The sequence below is a fragment of the Phasianus colchicus genome, chromosome 1 (assembly GCF_987193195.1).
Source record: "Phasianus colchicus chromosome 1, bPhaCol1.hap1.1, whole genome shotgun sequence".
NCBI lineage: Eukaryota > Metazoa > Chordata > Aves > Galliformes > Phasianidae > Phasianus > Phasianus colchicus.
The window spans coordinates 121,901,022-121,917,758 of NC_143436.1; the positions used below are offsets into that span (position 1 = coordinate 121,901,022).

General features: G+C 43.7%; 1 protein-coding gene and 1 non-coding gene across 11 annotated transcripts in view; one reads left to right on the forward strand and one right to left on the reverse strand.

The window, feature by feature from the left end:
* PPEF1 (protein phosphatase with EF-hand domain 1) overlaps positions 1-12,918 on the reverse strand; it is a 32,824-nt gene extending 19,906 nt beyond the window's left edge. For 2 of the 10 annotated variants that reach the window (XM_031599360.2, XM_090124828.1), the window contains exons 1-4: positions 8,464-9,721; positions 8,276-8,389; positions 3,255-3,444; positions 44-171 (exon numbers count right to left, since the gene is read on the reverse strand). In XM_031599360.2, the coding sequence (XP_031455220.2) occupies positions 44-171; positions 3,255-3,327 (201 nt within the window). In that variant the 5' untranslated portion in view covers positions 3,328-3,444; positions 8,276-8,389; positions 8,464-9,721. Of the gene's footprint in view, positions 1-43; positions 172-3,254; positions 3,445-4,438; positions 4,580-4,741; positions 4,884-8,275; positions 8,390-8,463; positions 9,722-11,879; positions 11,898-12,820 lie in introns of those variants that run through there. The other 8 variants (XM_090124835.1, XM_090124833.1, XM_090124847.1 and 5 more) reach the window with 8 other exon arrangements.
* Positions 12,134-12,206, forward strand: TRNAV-UAC (transfer RNA valine (anticodon UAC)). The gene has a single exon. It is a non-coding gene; the product is annotated as a tRNA-Val (tRNA).
* Positions 12,919-16,737: the final 3,819 nt, after the last annotated feature.

The following is a 16,737-nucleotide window of genomic DNA, read 5'->3' on the forward strand; positions in this document are numbered from 1 at the left end:
CTTAACATAACTGCCTGTACAGGAAGAACTGAAGATTACACACCTGTGTTTGCTCTTGCTCATCAGCATATTCGATTGACTCAAAGATAGTGAGAGAATAGCGGCGGCGGATCTCTAGCTGGGCTCTTTTACAGCGGTACCACCTCTGGATTAACGCAGTAGCTTTTATGGCTGTGGAAAGAGAAAGCAATGGATCACACATAATTCTTTCTTGACTTGTTCCTTACCTCTTGTCCTTCCCTCTTTTCCCATACACTCAGTAGGATGCCAGTAAATAAGTAGACAGAGCCAGAAGTGTCAAACCTCTGCTTCCAGCCCTCAGCTAACACCTCACTTCAGGGAGTTTCCCTGGCTACCCAGCTCTGAATAGCTCAGCCTAACACACAAAAACGTCTGTATGCTTCTGATCTTGGGAGATCGAGTCAAAGCAGCTGCAGGGCAACGTTACTGAAGCAACAAGGCCCAGTGGAATACAGTGAAGTGAGCTCCTGACTCTCCAAGAACCGCTGCCTGCTTCTGAGCAGAAAACAAACAGATAATCAGGAGAAGAAAAAAAATATCAGGAAAAAAACCCAAAACAATACATAAAACGTTCTCCAGAACTCTGGAGTTTGATACAATCATCACTGCAACTTTGTGGAAGAGAAAAAAAGAGGAAAGTGTGAACAATACTAACATCCTAACTATGCTGGTATTTGGCTGCAGCTGCCAAAATGAACGGCTGATGCTAAAACCAAAGCAACAAACGACAGCCAACAGTTCACTGATGCTTGTGCTTTTTCCTGCAGAGAAAAGCTCTGCACTGGAGAAACATTGGTTTGCAGTCATCAATTATTTCAGCTGATCACAAACCTCAGGGATTATGAGACTAGGATGAGTGGCACCCTCTGCATGGGAATGATTTCTTACTCATATAACTCTCAGATTAAGAAAAGAAAGACCTCTGTAGAAGCACAATTCTCATAATATGCATAACATTACAGAAGCTTTTTCATATATAAAAGGACTTTTAGATGCCATAATAGCATGTTGTTTCCTTATTTTACCACTAACAACTATGTAGTACAATTAAAGTGCTAAAGTTCTCAAGTCCAGACAAAGCCAAAATCAGTAAGGACTGCAGAAATCTCACCCCTCCTAAATGAAAAAGGAACAGCTCCTGCATGACTAGGAGCACACTCCCTACTGTACATAATCTCCAGGATCTAAATCCCTTCCCCTCACCAGACCTGACAGCAAGGCTGTCATCAGCTTTTCTGGTTAGAAGAGTTCCTAAGGGGCAGAGAAGAGCCACCAGCACAGAAACTAATTTCTAGCATCAGAGCCATTACAATCCCAATAAAGCTCATCTGGGCTGCTCAATGGTCTGGCCCTAGGCAGTTAACGTGCCACAATCCCACAGGTATCACATAAGGCAGGAATATGTTGACAACTGTGCTTAATGTTGCAAATCTAACTAAATATTTCCTCTCTTTTATATATTATTATTATTTTTAATTGTACTTATTACTATGTTGTTATTGTCAGGACTAAACCAGAGCATGATTTTCACACTAGGCTGCAATGTATCTGTAAAATACAATATCATTTGTGGAAGGTGTCTCCACCAGCAAGTACCTGTTAAAGTCACATTATTAATGCATTAGAGGGATTCAGACTGCAGATATAATGACAGTCCTGCATAACTTCACTACTGCTGAAGAGCAGAAAGACTGCCATCCAGCAACTGGAGAGGGCAAGACATTATGAAGCAAGCACACAAAGTGATACACATACATACATGGCATGCAAAACCAGAGACGAAGGAGCCCATACCTTCCTTTTCAACCAGGGATATTCAGCATAATAATCTCATAAGACTACGCACAGCGCCATTTACCACAGCTCCCAGAAGACATGCAAATGTTGTTTTAACATCAAACCTCAAACACAAAAGGTCAGAAGAAGGGTTTCTGAGTCAACCCTGGAGCCCTCTTGCCTCCTGAACATGAGCCAGCAGTGTGCTCTTGCAGCTCAGAAAGCAAATGGTTTCCTGGGCTACATCAAAAGAGGAGTGACCAGCAGGGACAGGGAGGTGATTGTCCCTCTCTACTCTGCTCTTGTGGGGCCCCCCCTGGAGTACCATGTCCAGGTATGGAGCCTCCAGTACAAGAAAGACAGAGAGCTGCTGGAGAGGGTTCAAAGGAGAGCCACAAAGATGATCAGGTGGCTGGAGCACCTCCCCCACAAAGACAGGCTGAGAGAGCTGGGCTTGTTCAGCCTGGAGAAAAGAAGGCTATGGGGTGACCTCATTGCAGCCTTCCAGCATTTAATAGGGGACTATAAACAGGAAGGGAATCAACTTTTGACAAGGGTAGACAGTGACAGGACAAGAGGGAATGGTTTTAAGTTCAAAGAAGAAAGGTTTAGATTGGATGTCAGGGGGAAGTTCTTTACAGAGAGAGTGGTGAGGTGCTGGAACAGGCTGCCCAGAGAGGCTGTGGATGCCCCATCCCTGGAGGTGTTCAAGGCCAGGTGAATGGGGCTCTGGGCAGCTGGTCTAGTATTAAATGTGGGGGTTGGTGGCCCTGCCCATGGCGGGAGGGTTGGAACTTGATAATCCTTGGGGTCCCTTCCAACCTAAGCCATTCTATGATTCCGTGATTCTGTGCAAAACTCTCATGTGCTCAAAACTGGGGTGTGCTGTGTTGAAAAGCAGGAGGCCAATAGTTTTTAATTGAACCTTTATATAAGTACTGTGAAGATGTTCCATCAACAGTCTCAAAGGCTTGCAGGGAGAATTTCAGGCCACACACTTTGTATGGCAGAAGATCAATTTGGAAAGTCATGTAGAGTAAAAGAGTTACAGTAGCTCTGTTTCGTTGCATCCATTTCAATATCAGGATCACCCAGCAGCAGGGAAACTGGGGCAGTCATCTTAGGAACCTCATGTTGTGGAAGGCCACAGAAGGCCCCCTCAATCCTTTATCCTATACACTTTGCCAGTGAGAGCACACATGAGCACATCTGAAATATGACTTCTGTATGAATTTTTTCCAACCTCATGTGTAAGATGCTAGAGGTGCTCTGCAGTTGCCCCGACCTCAACTGGCATCTGAAAGTTATGCACTCCTTTAAATAGAGACAATAATTGTGAGGAAATTTTATCTCAACAAGCATTTGACAACAGGACTGGTGAGAAATAATATCTTGCAATCCTCTTGCAGTGCTATGGAGAGAACAACCTTGGACGTGGAGATGATGGCAGCACTCACCTGTTTCATTATATTTGTGTTTACTGTAATCTGCAGAAGAGCTGCACCCCATGGTGCTAACAGTGCATTCCATTTCTGGTTTTAATCACTGCTGGAAGGAAGCATGTCTCTCTCAGCCGTTGGCGTTATATGCGTCTGCCGTGCTCTTCCTCCAGCCACAAGGAAGGCTCCTGTGCTCCTCACACCACCACTGAGAGGAGGAGAGGAAAATACACGTGCTTGACAATACAGAATATAAAGTACCTACAGCCACCCATGATGACTGTGAAGCATATCCTGCAAAAACCATACCAAATAAACCACTTATTTTGTACTCCCCCCCAAAATAACCAGCCCTCTTAACACCCTTCTTGACTGAAAAGGTGCCCTACCATCCCATTTACTACCTTACACCTCTGTGTCCCAATGCTGATGAACACTTTGTTTACACACAGACCCTTAAGATACTGGATGAATGGAAATCCCCACCACCAATTGATACGCAACATGATAAAAACCACCAACAACTGCACAAGGACCATATAATGGTGCCATAGCAAACTGTTTCCTAAACAGATTTCACTCAAATAAAGCACCACGTTTTCTGTTGCATTTTTACAGAAACATTCTAACAAAAAAAATTTGGTTTCATTAAAAAAAAATGTACAGGGCATTTTGTAGCATGGCTTTCTGGGTTTATATCCTGGCACTTACTCATCCCCTCACAGATGGGTTCAAATATTAATGCCATATACTTCCAAATCAACAAGTTCAAAAGACTAACATCCCCCTGAAATACAAAATAGGTTAATTTCTAGGTAACAAAACATCACGCATGCTCTGAGAGAGACTGAATTTTGTTTTAGCTGAAGATTTCTTATGTGATCACTCTCCTCTTTCTCCTGGGGTATGTTTCCCTCTAGTAATTCTAACACATCCCAATTACTGCATTTGTTCTTTTTGTTTTATTGACACACATTCTTCTTTTAAATGGGTTTTAAAACAAAGAAGAAATCCATTAGCATAAAATGAATGCTTAACTGCTTTTGCTTTTTCTTAATTAGCAAAACGAGGATAAGAGACAGGAAAATACAAATGCATAACTACTCTGTTTTCTGCTTCAATAGTCAGAATGCCTTTATTGTTGTGAGACTGTTTCCAGTTTGTATGTATTTATTAATCAATCATATTACATTTATAATTACATTTTCAGCATCCCACAACGCATGGGTATCCCACACTTGAGCTAGGTCTATCATCATCCAAGTCAGTATTTATTTCAGTAAAGGACTTGAGGGGTTTTCTTCCTCACGATGGACTATGCTTTTTTTCCCTCTGAAGTGAAACTGAAATCCAAAAAAAGTCTTGTTACAGTAAGTTTGAGCCAATCAATGGTTTTAATAGCATCAAATACAGCACTGATAGTGCTAAAAGCTTAACAGACAATTTTTATCATTCTGAATACTGTCTCCTCACGTGCCCCATTTAAGAAAATCATGAGTCTTTACTAGTTCATCTCAAACCAGCCAGCTGGAGATCTGAAGACTAAGACCAAGTACAAAACAGAGCTCACAGTCTAAGCCTTCTTCCAGCATGACCACCTACATGAATGGGCAGGGCAACATGTCCCCAGCAACCAGGCAACGAGAGCCCCAAATAGAACTATCAGTGCTTCTCAGGGCTCCAGACATTCCATGGCAAACAGTGGGCTGCCCCAAGCCAGGGGCACCTGGAGGATGACTGCATCCTCACCCTACCTCTAAGTTCTTCAATTTATAGCACCACTTTGAGCAAAGAAATAAAGAGAGAAGCTAGAATAGAAATTTATGCTAACAGGAGCAAATGAAGCCTTAAACTCATACTCAAAGCTTGGAGGAAATCTTACACAACATCAATAAGCCCCTTAAAAATGCCATAGCTGGCTATCAGTGAGCTAATCCAGGGGAATCACCATCATCAATCCCAAATGCCTGTGTTCTACAGTGGGCACAGCAAAAATTCAAATTACTACCTTGTTTCCCAATAGCTTCTCACAACCCATATCTCCAGGCTCCAGTACAACCACATCAACTGGAGACCCGAGCAGGCACAACTTCCATTCAGGCCCACTGAATTCACTTTCTGCTGTTCTGGACAAAGGCAAAGGGAACAACCCACTGTGAAAACAGCCAGCATCTCCTGCAAGCACGTGCTCTTCTTAGCTCTTAATTGAGCTGCACCTTTTCCCAAGGTGCATCAGTTCAAGCCAGCTCTGCTCCCTGCCAAACTCATAGAAAAATACCAAGCAACTATCACAAGGCTCTTCCACAGGTAAGAAGGCTAAAAAACAAGAGTCTGAAACATTAAAGTGCTTTCTATGAATGCTGCATTTGCAATGCAATGCAATGCAAAGTTCCTGGTAAACAATCATTTGCCATTACAAAAGATTCCCAAGTGTTCACAGATGAAATGCAAAGTTGGCCTTTTCTCAAAGTATAGAAAAAGGTTTCCTATATATAATGTAGTTGGATAAGAATTTGGGATATAGTGCTGTTCTAACATCCTGGATATTGTACCACTGATTTACCTTTAAGAGAGAGTCTGTCACATTCACTAAAAATCAGGCAATAGTTCAGATACAAGTCCAAGAAATTGTTACATTTTCTTCAGTTCAGCAAAAAGACAATTTTGTGATGGACAGGCTCCGAATACATAACCAATCCAGTGAAGCAAAATAAAATGCTGCTCCAACCATGCCAACAGACATGCACTAAGCTAAGCAGAAGTGACACATCCTGCTCTGCACACCCTGAACTGCAGCAAGCATTCAGAAGTTTGCGTTTCAGAACCAGCATTGTCAAGAGCCTGATTTACAGAGATGATGAACCAGCAGCATTTGATCCGAATGTAATAGGTGCTGCCCCAAATAATTAAGCCTTCAGTTCATCAGTCACAGAAAGGCAAGGCTGCCTCAAAAATAATGAAAATCTTGTAAAGATTTATAGCTGAACTTTAATGACATCAGGCTGCAGGTCCTTTGGGCAGTGAGCCATTCTTTCAAGCCTCGCACATCTTTTAAATCTAGATAAGCCATGCTATTGTAGACAAGTGTAAGCTAGGCCAAGCTTTTGGATATGGAAACCATATGAATGACAGCTGCTAAGCTTTAACTTCTCAGCTTCACTTGTTTCTTATCTTTGATAAACAAAGATTGAAAAAGTGCCCCTTCTGTTTTAGTTTGGATGAAGTTTCCATAGGTATGCTACTTCCTCTGTAAGTTGTTTCAAGTATCTTTCTCCAACAGTGTGCCTTCTGTCTCCCCTCCCTCTCTTTTTCAACCAAACTTCCTAACATACAGTTACCATCTATGCCCATAAAATGTTAGAATTTACGTGTGGTTGGAGACGTAGTGAGATAGGGACAGTTTTCTCCATAAAGATCGGATGGGTGGATGGGTACTTCCTATGCCAGAGGCTTTACTTTGATGTTTTCTTGCTACTAATATTTCAACTATCTTCAACTCACAAGCTTCATTCAGAACTGTTTTCCTTTGGAAACAGAGACTTCAGAATACTAAGAATCATGAAACATTAGTTTATGATGGATTCTCTTCTATGTAGTGCTGAGGAAATGAAGGAGGAAGGAGGAAGATACCCTAGAAAAGAGAACCTCGTGCATTAAATCATAATTTCCAGTTTGGTAACTGTAGAGGGACAGATCTTCCAAACTGTCCTATTGCCAGAGCTGGGGCTGTCAAGAGTAAGGATCTAGAGATGATTTAGAGATTTCATTAGCTAAAAGACTCACTCTGCAAAAAGCGGGATGAAGCTGCCGCAGACAACCAATGCAATGAAACAGAACTTGGCTGTGGACTACCAGAGCAATAATTCTATAAATCAACACTGAATTTGGTCTGCCAAGGGGTGACACAAGAAGATCAAATATAGACAAAGAAGTACAGGCTTAAGCCTGTGTTATTTTACATCCACAAGACAAACTGATATTTCTATTAAGGGAAAGAAAGAAAGAAGAAAGCCTTTCTGTTTTAATAAATTTGTTTCAAATATACAGCAGACAAAAGTCTTTAGCTTGCTCAGAGATGCAAGGCTAAGCCCTATAAAGAACTGCTGGAATAACTTCTGGCAATGGCTGCTGATAGACATCAATGGTTGGGCCAGGAATCAATACTGAATGGATATAGTAACACTGGGAAACCAGCAAAGTCATAGTGAAAGAGAATAGGATGAAGACATTCCAGCTTATTAAGGTAGAATAATATTCCTGAACCCAAAAATACTGCAAAAGTAAGGAAAAGAAGATCTGAAAAGGTGTGAACATGCTGATTGTTCAAGCACTCAGTTCAGGAACTGCATGTAAAACCAAAAAGAATCTGTAGGAAAATGATGTGTGAAAAGTTAGTTCATGCAACCTGCAGTCAATAAAGCATACATTCACACAAAGTATTTGCACTTCTTGTGTAGAAAATAAATAAAGCAAGGAGCCTCAGTTTTTGCACAGAAAGATTGTGGGGAGAGCGTTGTAATAAAGGAAGGTGGAAAATACAAGCACACAACTAGGGTGTAGATAACCCTGGATTATAAAGATGCTATCATATCATTTTTCAGAAACTCTAAGTGCCTCAAAAGGAGAAGCCATTAGGAAGCCAGCAGAAAACTCAAAATCCAGTGGCCAAATTAGTTCTAGTAAGAGGACCCAACAAGAGTGTAAAAATCAACAACAGCTGCAGTTTCTTACCATAGCGAAAAAGGGAAATCTGAATTATACACAGTCCTGCAGATAATGAGCAGAAGCTTAATTACATCCCATGACATTCCTTCTCCTTACTTGAAGGGGAATATTGACTAAAACGTAAAACTTGAGAACAAATGTATTGAAATTTGAGCCAATTTACAAATGAAATTCATGCTTCAGATGAAATTTATATTGGTTTTAATGAAGGTTAAGTTAAGCATCAGAACAAAGTCTATCATCACCACATAAAGTCTTTTTCCTAAAGCAAAAAGTACAAGAAATATAGGAGTCGCAAAGCTATTTGATCTTACCTGTATTCAGAAGTTTGGATAACTGATCCAGTCCAGGTCAAACTTGACAGCTTGAAGCACACCGATTTTTCTCAGGGCAAAAGCACTGATCCTTCTCTCATTCACTTTGAAGACCTAGGATACAGGCAAGTTGCTCTTTAAAAGTGAGCTAAGAAAAAGAAGATATGTATCTGACTTGAAGAAATTACCTGCTTTTTTTCCACAAGAGTTACGTTTAGAAGCTTCCTTTTGAAGCAGAAGCAGTCCCTTTTTGGAACTAGAACTGCATAATGAGGGGTGCAGCTCTGCAGAACCAGCACTCCAATCCTCCCTGGGGCTCTGGAGCTCACAAAGCACTTACTCTCCACCTACTGATACAGCCTCCCGAGAGGAAATTTCTTGAGCCTCACTCCTCAGAAGCAGTCAAGGGTAAATGCCATATTCATCATGATGCGGAAGTTCTTGGCTGCAGCCCTCCAGCTGTGCTGCTTGCATGCTATTGGAGATCTGTCTAGTCACCGTGCCTCCTGTATCTCAGGCAGAGAAAGGGATGGGCTGAAGTTATCGTCTGCACATCTGAAGTCACATGGTCTCTCTCCAGAGGAAAGGCCTTTCTGCTGGGATGAGGCAGTGATTTGCATTTCAGCAGACCTACCTAGCACATGGGGGATAAACACACATACAGACCGCCCAGGTATTTGGTTCCCTGATGTGACTGGTATGGTAACGAAAGCTCGTAAGGAAAGAAGTACTGCCAGATTAATTTGCCAAGAGGCACTGTATGTATACACTGGTATACAGATGCTATCTGCACACATGTTCTCCCCATAAGAGTGTAATGAGTTCAGAGAACTAAGCTCATGGCTTAGCTTGTCCCTCCCTAGTGTAACTCCTGGAAAGGGGTCAGTCTGCCACTGTGGCTGACTTGTGCGGTCAGGAAGCCATGCTGCCATATACTCTGAAGTCAAACCCTGACCTCTGACTGCAGAGCCTGCACATCTGACCCACCTCCTTGCCTTGCTGTCTGTGGGTGCTCAGTCACCTTACAGGTGCCACAAAGGACATAGCCATCAAGCCCAAGGCCATTTCTTACTGCTCAGCATTGACACAATAGCACATAGACTACCAAACAACTCATTAATATTAGGTACCAGAATAAGTTTAGTACTGTAATATTACCAATATACTCTCAAGTACAGCCCTCAGCTTCCATCGCACCACTAACCACTCATATCCCCAATGTGTCCTTTTACCCTCTTCTGAAAGCCAGAGAGGAGCTGCTCTGTTGGTCTCTCTGTGCAGTGATGGAGCAGAGCACAGCAGCCATTTTGTGGGGTCACTATGGGGCTGTGGGCCCAAAGAAGGCCACAGGTTACAACGCATGGGTTAAGGTCAGGGTTAGGATGCATATGGTGAGAGGAAGCACTGTGTGGATGGAGATCACAGTACTCCTTCCTCTGCAGCCTCTCTTCATGATGGCATTCCTGCCCCCAGGAAATAGATGGGACAGAACAGAGACCATCAGATGAAGATCTTGATGCCCTTGCTCCAAAGCTTTAGTAATACTACAGCATGGTATTTTCAAGAAATTTTTGCTATCAGTTTGGTGACAGTTCTAAAGACATCAACTGCCACTGTGAAGGCACTTGGACACAGTGGGACAGACAAAGGAGTTCCCTCACTGTGATAGAATGAGCACATTTTTTAACATGTAAAAGATACCTGAAGCGCGAAGCCAGCAAGCAGAAGGCACTGTGTGAATATGAAAAATGCGAATATGCTTTTTTTTTTTTGATTGACTGAGCTAGTTCTTTGAGTTTCTGAAGTCCCAGACACAAGCTTCCATATTCAAAGCTACTCCTTTTCCGTGGAATGAAACAGCAAATAAAATACACACGAGGCACCCTAATTCTGCGTGGCCCAGGAGAGTTTTGATGTTTGCTTTTCTGGCAGGATGCACTTTCTCTTATCCGAGTTACAGTAGCTAATCATTTATGTATGATCACACTGTTCTGCCAAAAAGCATGCAAGTAAAAATACATCATAATCTCTTTCCACTGCACTCTGGGGATACACGCCATTTATAAAATATTTACTGCATCTGATAAATTCATCCATATTGGCTTTTAGCAAGATTTCTGCATAATGAGAGGCCATAAGGCTTGCCAATAGCCAACAAATCCATCAGAAATCTTTCATCCAAGATCAGTGGGAACAGAATCAAACCCTTAGTTGTTAGCTTCCATAGGACAGTGTCTCCCCAGCATGGTTTCTTTTGTTATTCCTGTAAGCTGCTCATCCCTTCTCAGTGCTCTGAAGTGACCCAACAACCTGACAGTCAGATGTGTTGAAATGAGCCTCCTCCCCAGTTACTTATGGGGATCATAATAACACGTAGCTTTCCAAATAACCTTTCCCATTTAAGCCCAAGGACATCAGCTGGACCTAATTAAGCCATCCTCCTTTCCACACAAGGCAAAGTGAACATACCAGTCCCACCACCAAGTAACACACATGCTGAGCTTTGTTGCTCAGCAGCTACATATCACACACTAAGGAAGTAAAAAGCATTTTAGCAAGCATCAACAGACAGTAGGCAACAAAAGTCTCATAATATGTTTTTGAGCAGCCTAGTAGAATTTAAAAAAAAAAAAAAAAAAAAGTTATGCTGCCAGTGCAAAAATCAGGAGACCCCTTGGAGACCCCTTTTCAGGCAGCCCTTGAAGTAACAGCATGATTATGTTCACCAATGCTTTGGAAACACCAACCTCCTGAACCAGCCTTCATGCAGGCATTCCACATGCATAATTCAAAATCTGCTTCAGGCTTATGTCTCGGAAGCACCCACTACAAAGTGATGCAACCAACATTTTTCAAAAAGGCTGAAGATGATCATAGTCGGAGTGAATGTGCTCCTTCTGCACCGTGGTTCCCCTCCTCTTACCCTATCAAGCTTAGAAAAGTATTTTTATGTGATCCAGCCATGTATTTTAAAGCACTGGCCAGGAGACAAGTCCCCAGCTGAGAGATCTGTCAGTAACAGAAGGAATAAAAAGAAGAGATAAAGGAGAAATAAATATACAGAGTCACGTTATCTGGCTTTTTCCTATCAGAATCAGTGCGATGACTGAAGCCTGTTGGTAAATTGCCTTGCAGGGTTAGTCTGGGTAAATGGGAAAATTTCCCTCAGTAGACATTTCTGGGATGCAAAGACAGTGGACAAAAGACATCCTTAGCATCCCTGGCAAAAGGAACACAAGACTGGAAAATGTGAGCCAAGAAATGGTGAAACACTACACAGGAACACTATGGTATCACCAAGGCACTCTCTGTAAAAATGAGAATAATGTAAAAAATTAAAAAAAGAAAGCCACCAAAAATCCACAGAAAGATCAGCAGAAAAATTCAGCGGAATGTTCTGGAAAGCAGTGCCTAATGGCATAATTTGCAGTCTCAGCCTACACTGAGAGCCTATGGAGACGACAGCCAACTACAGCACTCAGATTTCGCCACCTCTTTGTGAACCTACGCAAAGAAACGGGCACAAGAACTGCCTAAGGAAAGCAGGCTCTGCGTTTTGTTAGCGTGCTGCAGCACAAGCTGCACCGACCCAGCTAAAACCCACACTTTTGATAAGAAACTCCTTGACGGGCTCAGGCACGCCGCTCGCCCTTAACGCTCGCGCGCCCCCCCACAAACTGCCCCTCCCGCCCAAACCGCCAGGGGAGGGAACCGCCCCTCCGCGCGCTCCTCCAATGGTCTGTTCCCTCCGTGTGGGCGGGACAGAGGGCGGGGGGAGGGGGGAGAAGGGGGGAGGGGAAAGAAGAGCGCGAGTGTTTCATCAATAGGTGGAGTGCCGTAATGGGCAGTTTCCGTAGCGGTTCCATAGTGTAGTGGTTATCACGTCTGCTTTACACGCAGAAGGTCCTGGGTTCGAGCCCCAGTGGAACCAGCGGAATTATCTTTTCTTCCTTTCTGGTTAGTCACCTTTAGTTTAGGCCTCCTCTTTTTCTCTCAAAATGAGCAACTTTATTAAACTCATTAAGTAAGTGCAGGACCTCCGTGAAGTGGAGGAAGAGCAATGTGTGGAGCTCGAAGCAGAAAGGCCCACCAATCAGGAGAGCCCTGCCAATTCAAAGCACTGTGTTATTTGTACTCTCTCATCTCAGTGCACAAGTGGCACAACTTGGCTGAGAGACAGCCCTGAGCCTGCCATAGGCCCTGGTGCAACAGCACCTTTTCTAACAGTCCAAACATAATTATGTGACAGTGTTACTGCAGGACTAGATTTTTCACCCTAGAAAGCACACCAGAACCATAGAATAAGTCCTTTAAGATCATCAAGGACACCTATCACATAACACTACCAAGTCTGCCACTATCCATGGCACTTAATGCCTTGTCCTCGCACCTCCTGAACAACCTCCAGGAATGAGGACTCCACCAACTCCAATTTCTCTGTGAAGAAATTCTTCCTCATATCCAACTAAACCTCCTCTGGTGCAACTTGAGGCCATTTCTTTGTGTCCTATCACTTGGTGTCTGAGAAAAGAGAACAAATCCCACCTTGCTTCAACTTCCTTGCAGGCAGCTGTAGAGAGTAATATGGTCTCCCCTGAGCCTCCTCTTCTCAAGACTGAACAATCCCAATTCCCTCAGCCACACCCCGGAACTTGTTTGCCTCAGAGCAATTTCACTGTTGCGTACAGCACATCATCTCATTCTGCACATGCAGACCTTTAGGAAATGGTGACCGTAGAGTATGGATGCTGCCACAGCACCTATCTGTGCATGGGAGCCACAGCAGGGCCTGGGGTGAAGTCTCTGCAGGAGGAAGAGGCACACCAGGGCTGAATAGGCTCAGTTAAGACTGAGACCTCCACACTGAGCCCTGCTTCAGGTAAAATGCCTGTCATAGCAGGGTTGCTTTCAGGTTACAGATCCAAAGCTGTCCACTACATCTAGAATTTTCCACTGTAGTATATGAAAGCCTTCAGGGAAGGTACTTCCCATCATCCCTCCATGATGACTCCATGGTGCCCAGCATGCTGATGACAGCCACAAGTCCCTGAAATGTGGCAGGTGACTGGGCCTGCACCTGGTGGGCAGCACCAGGTAACTAGTCATGCTGTGGTTTTTTGCACTGAGGTGCTTTTTTTCAGAAGAGGACATAAGCTCACACTCAGACTCCTTGAAATAATATTTTATTTTAAGAGCCAGACCTTCAGCATGGGCAGACTATCGTCACTCCATCCACTTCAACAGAATCCAGCTCTTGAAGGTTTGACTCATGCTCCAAAAGCATTGGCAGTTTTCCTCTTTCAGCATGTCAGTATCCTACATCTGAGAGATGCCTACAATTCACACATACACATATAAATGTGCATTTTGTACGTTCCCTAGTTGTGCTAAGACCAGTGTGTGCCAGTCACACGTTTGCGCTGACGAATTGCTTGGTGCATGTGCTTGGATCCCAGACATACAAATTTGTGTGTGTTGCTCGCATTTACCTGTCTGTCACTCTGACTTTGGGAGAAACACAAAATCACTATGTGGAGCTGTGCTTTCCTCACACCTGGACACCTTCCATTCCAGTCTGCCCTTCAAGGACGTGTGTCCACACCACTGCTGGGCCAGGTTGGTCCAGCACCAGGAGGTCTCTGTGCATGACTGGTGCCTTTTGAGAGCTCCTGGAGACACTGCTCTGATGTGCTCAGAAGCAGATTCATTGCCCATGAACTCTGATAGAAAGAAAGCTATGAGCAGAAAGTGCACGCCTGTGTAAGAAGTTGGCATGTTGATCTTCAAATGGTACAGAGTTGTGGTTATATCTGTTAACTAAGCAAAGCAAAGCAAAGTACAGACTGGAGCACTGGCCTCCAGCCATCCACACTGCTTAATTCTTAGTAAATTTCTGGTGAGACTGTGGTGTAGGCCAGCTCTACCCAGCTGGGAAGGATGCATGTCATTCACAGCTGTTGGTGAACAACCTCCACTCTGCTTCATTCCCCCTGCTACCATCTCAGAGCTTCTTGTCCTTATGTCCTTACATACCGCTGGAAGTGCAAGCCAAGCCTTCAGTTTTGTGCAGCAAAAGCACTGTGATGCTGCAGGGTGGCCTTTTTGTGTTATTTCAGACAATATGAAAGAAGAAAGTGTAGCAAAATATCAGAGGGCCACAAAGATGTACAGAAGTGTTTTAGGGTCAATGGGACATGAGCTGGACCTGGAGTAGATATGTGGCCTGAAGAGTGCACATGCTCAAGCTATCCCTGCTCTTGATTTACATAACAGCACGGTGTAATCAGATTATCCTAGTCTTGTCTTATTGCCCCAGGCACAGTTTCATTCTATTATCAAAACCAATGCCAGGCTAAATTTCACCCTTTTTTTTAAAAAAAAGAAAAAAAAAAAAAAAGGCAAATGTTGTCCTTTCTGGTGCTGTGTTGTGTACTGACTTTAAAATATTTTCTGTCTTCTATACCTGGAAGTATTTGTCTGACTGCTAGGAAAGAACTACATGATTTATTTAGTAAGACTGTCTGTAGTGGAGGTGTTGCCATTTAAGGTTATTAAAAAGAAGCATTATCGACAGCATTAGACCCAGAGGGTCTGGAGTGCATGATGTTTATACAGAGGCTCCAGTTTTAAAGCTCTCTGACTCATCTTGTGAACCAGTTTGACTTTTTTTGAATTATTTTTGCTCTGACTGAGCTTGTCTTGATTTGAATAATTTCCAGTGCCTTTGTTTTCACAAGCTCATTGCATTTTAACAATTAGCTCAAAAGGTGCACGCTTTGAAAAGGGTACAGCTGTTCAGTCATTCACCACTGATCAGAAGTGGGCTAGAGTCAACAATATATAACTAGAGAGAGTACGAAAGGACAGGGAGACAAATTGTGTTACCTGTTGATTTTGTTTCTCAGTTTTTCAACATATTTTTGCACAAAGGTTGCCCTGGTGTTCTGTAGGGAGGGAATTTTATAACTGGGGAGCTGCTAGCTTTGAGGATATCCCTTTGAGTGCTATTCTGAATATCATTCCTGAGCTATTGCATTTCTTACATGAAACCAAGACCTATGGCAGGACAGTCTGCTGAAAATGAGCATAAGACCTCTGAACTGAAAATCAGGAGCTGCCCCAACCTTTGGAAAATGCTCCCAGAGAGGAGCAGCTCTTTCCGGTGCCTGGGATAAGACTCTTTCTTACTGCTGTGCCTCATGGCGCTGGGAAGGGGGTGCTGCACAGTGAGGGATGGCAGCAGGGAGTGGGATGCTTCAGGGCCAACCTGTTGAATGAGGCTTGTTTAGGTGAGATTTTGTTGTAAGAGCATGTGGAAGGAACACAAGGGAGATCGGGTCAGCTTTGTATCAGCCTATCAAGGTAGATGTGAAGGTAGGACCAGGTCCATCTCTGTGACCACTGGAGGGGGCTGTGATGTCTACTAGAATCAGAATCATAGAATTGCTCAGGTTGGAAAAGACCTTAAAGATCATCGAGTCCAACTGCACCCTAACCATACTACCCTAACTAACAACCCTCTGTTAAATCATGTCCCTGAGCACCACATCCAAATGGTTTTTAAACACATCCAGGGATGGTGACACAACCACCTTCCTGGGGAGCCTATTCCAGTGCTTAACAACCCTTTCTGTAAAGAAGTTTTTCCTGATATCCAACCTAAACTTACCCTGCCACAAGTTGAGGCCATTTCCCCTCGTTCTGTCACCTGTCACCAGTGAGAAGAGACCAGCCCCACTCTCGCTGTAAGCACCTTTCAGATATTGGAAGAGAGCAATAAGGTCTCCCCTCAGCCTCTTTTTCCCCAGACTAAACAACCACAGTTCCTTCAGTCACTCCTCATAAAGCATAGTCTCCAAGTCCTTCACAAGCCTTGTTGCCCTTCTTTGGACCTGCTCCAGCACCTCCATGTCCTTTCTGTACTGAGATGCCCAAAACCAAACACAGTACTCGAGGTGAGGCCTCACCAATGCCAAGTACAGGGGCAGGATTACGTCTCTAGTCCTGCTCACCACACCATTCCTGATACAAGCCAGGATGCCATTGGCCTTCTTGGCCACCTGGGCATACTGCTGGCTCATATTCAGCCAACTGTTAATCAGTACACCAAGATCCCTTTCCATCAGACAGCTTTCCAGCCACTTCTCCCCAAGCCTGGGGTTGCCTAGGGTTGTTGTGACCAAAGTGCAGGACCCGACACTTGGCCCTATTGAAACTCATACGGTTAAGCTTGGCCCATCTATCCAGTCTGTCCAGGTCCCTCCGTAGTGCCCCCCTCAGGCAGATCAGCACTCCCTCCCAGCTTGGTGTTGTCTGCAAACTTACTAAGGGTACACTCAATCCCCTCATCAAGATCATTAATAAAGACGTTAAATAGAATCTGCCCCAGCACCAAGCCCTGGGGGACATCGCTTGTGACCAGCCACCAACTGGATTTAAATCCATTGACCACAACACTTTGG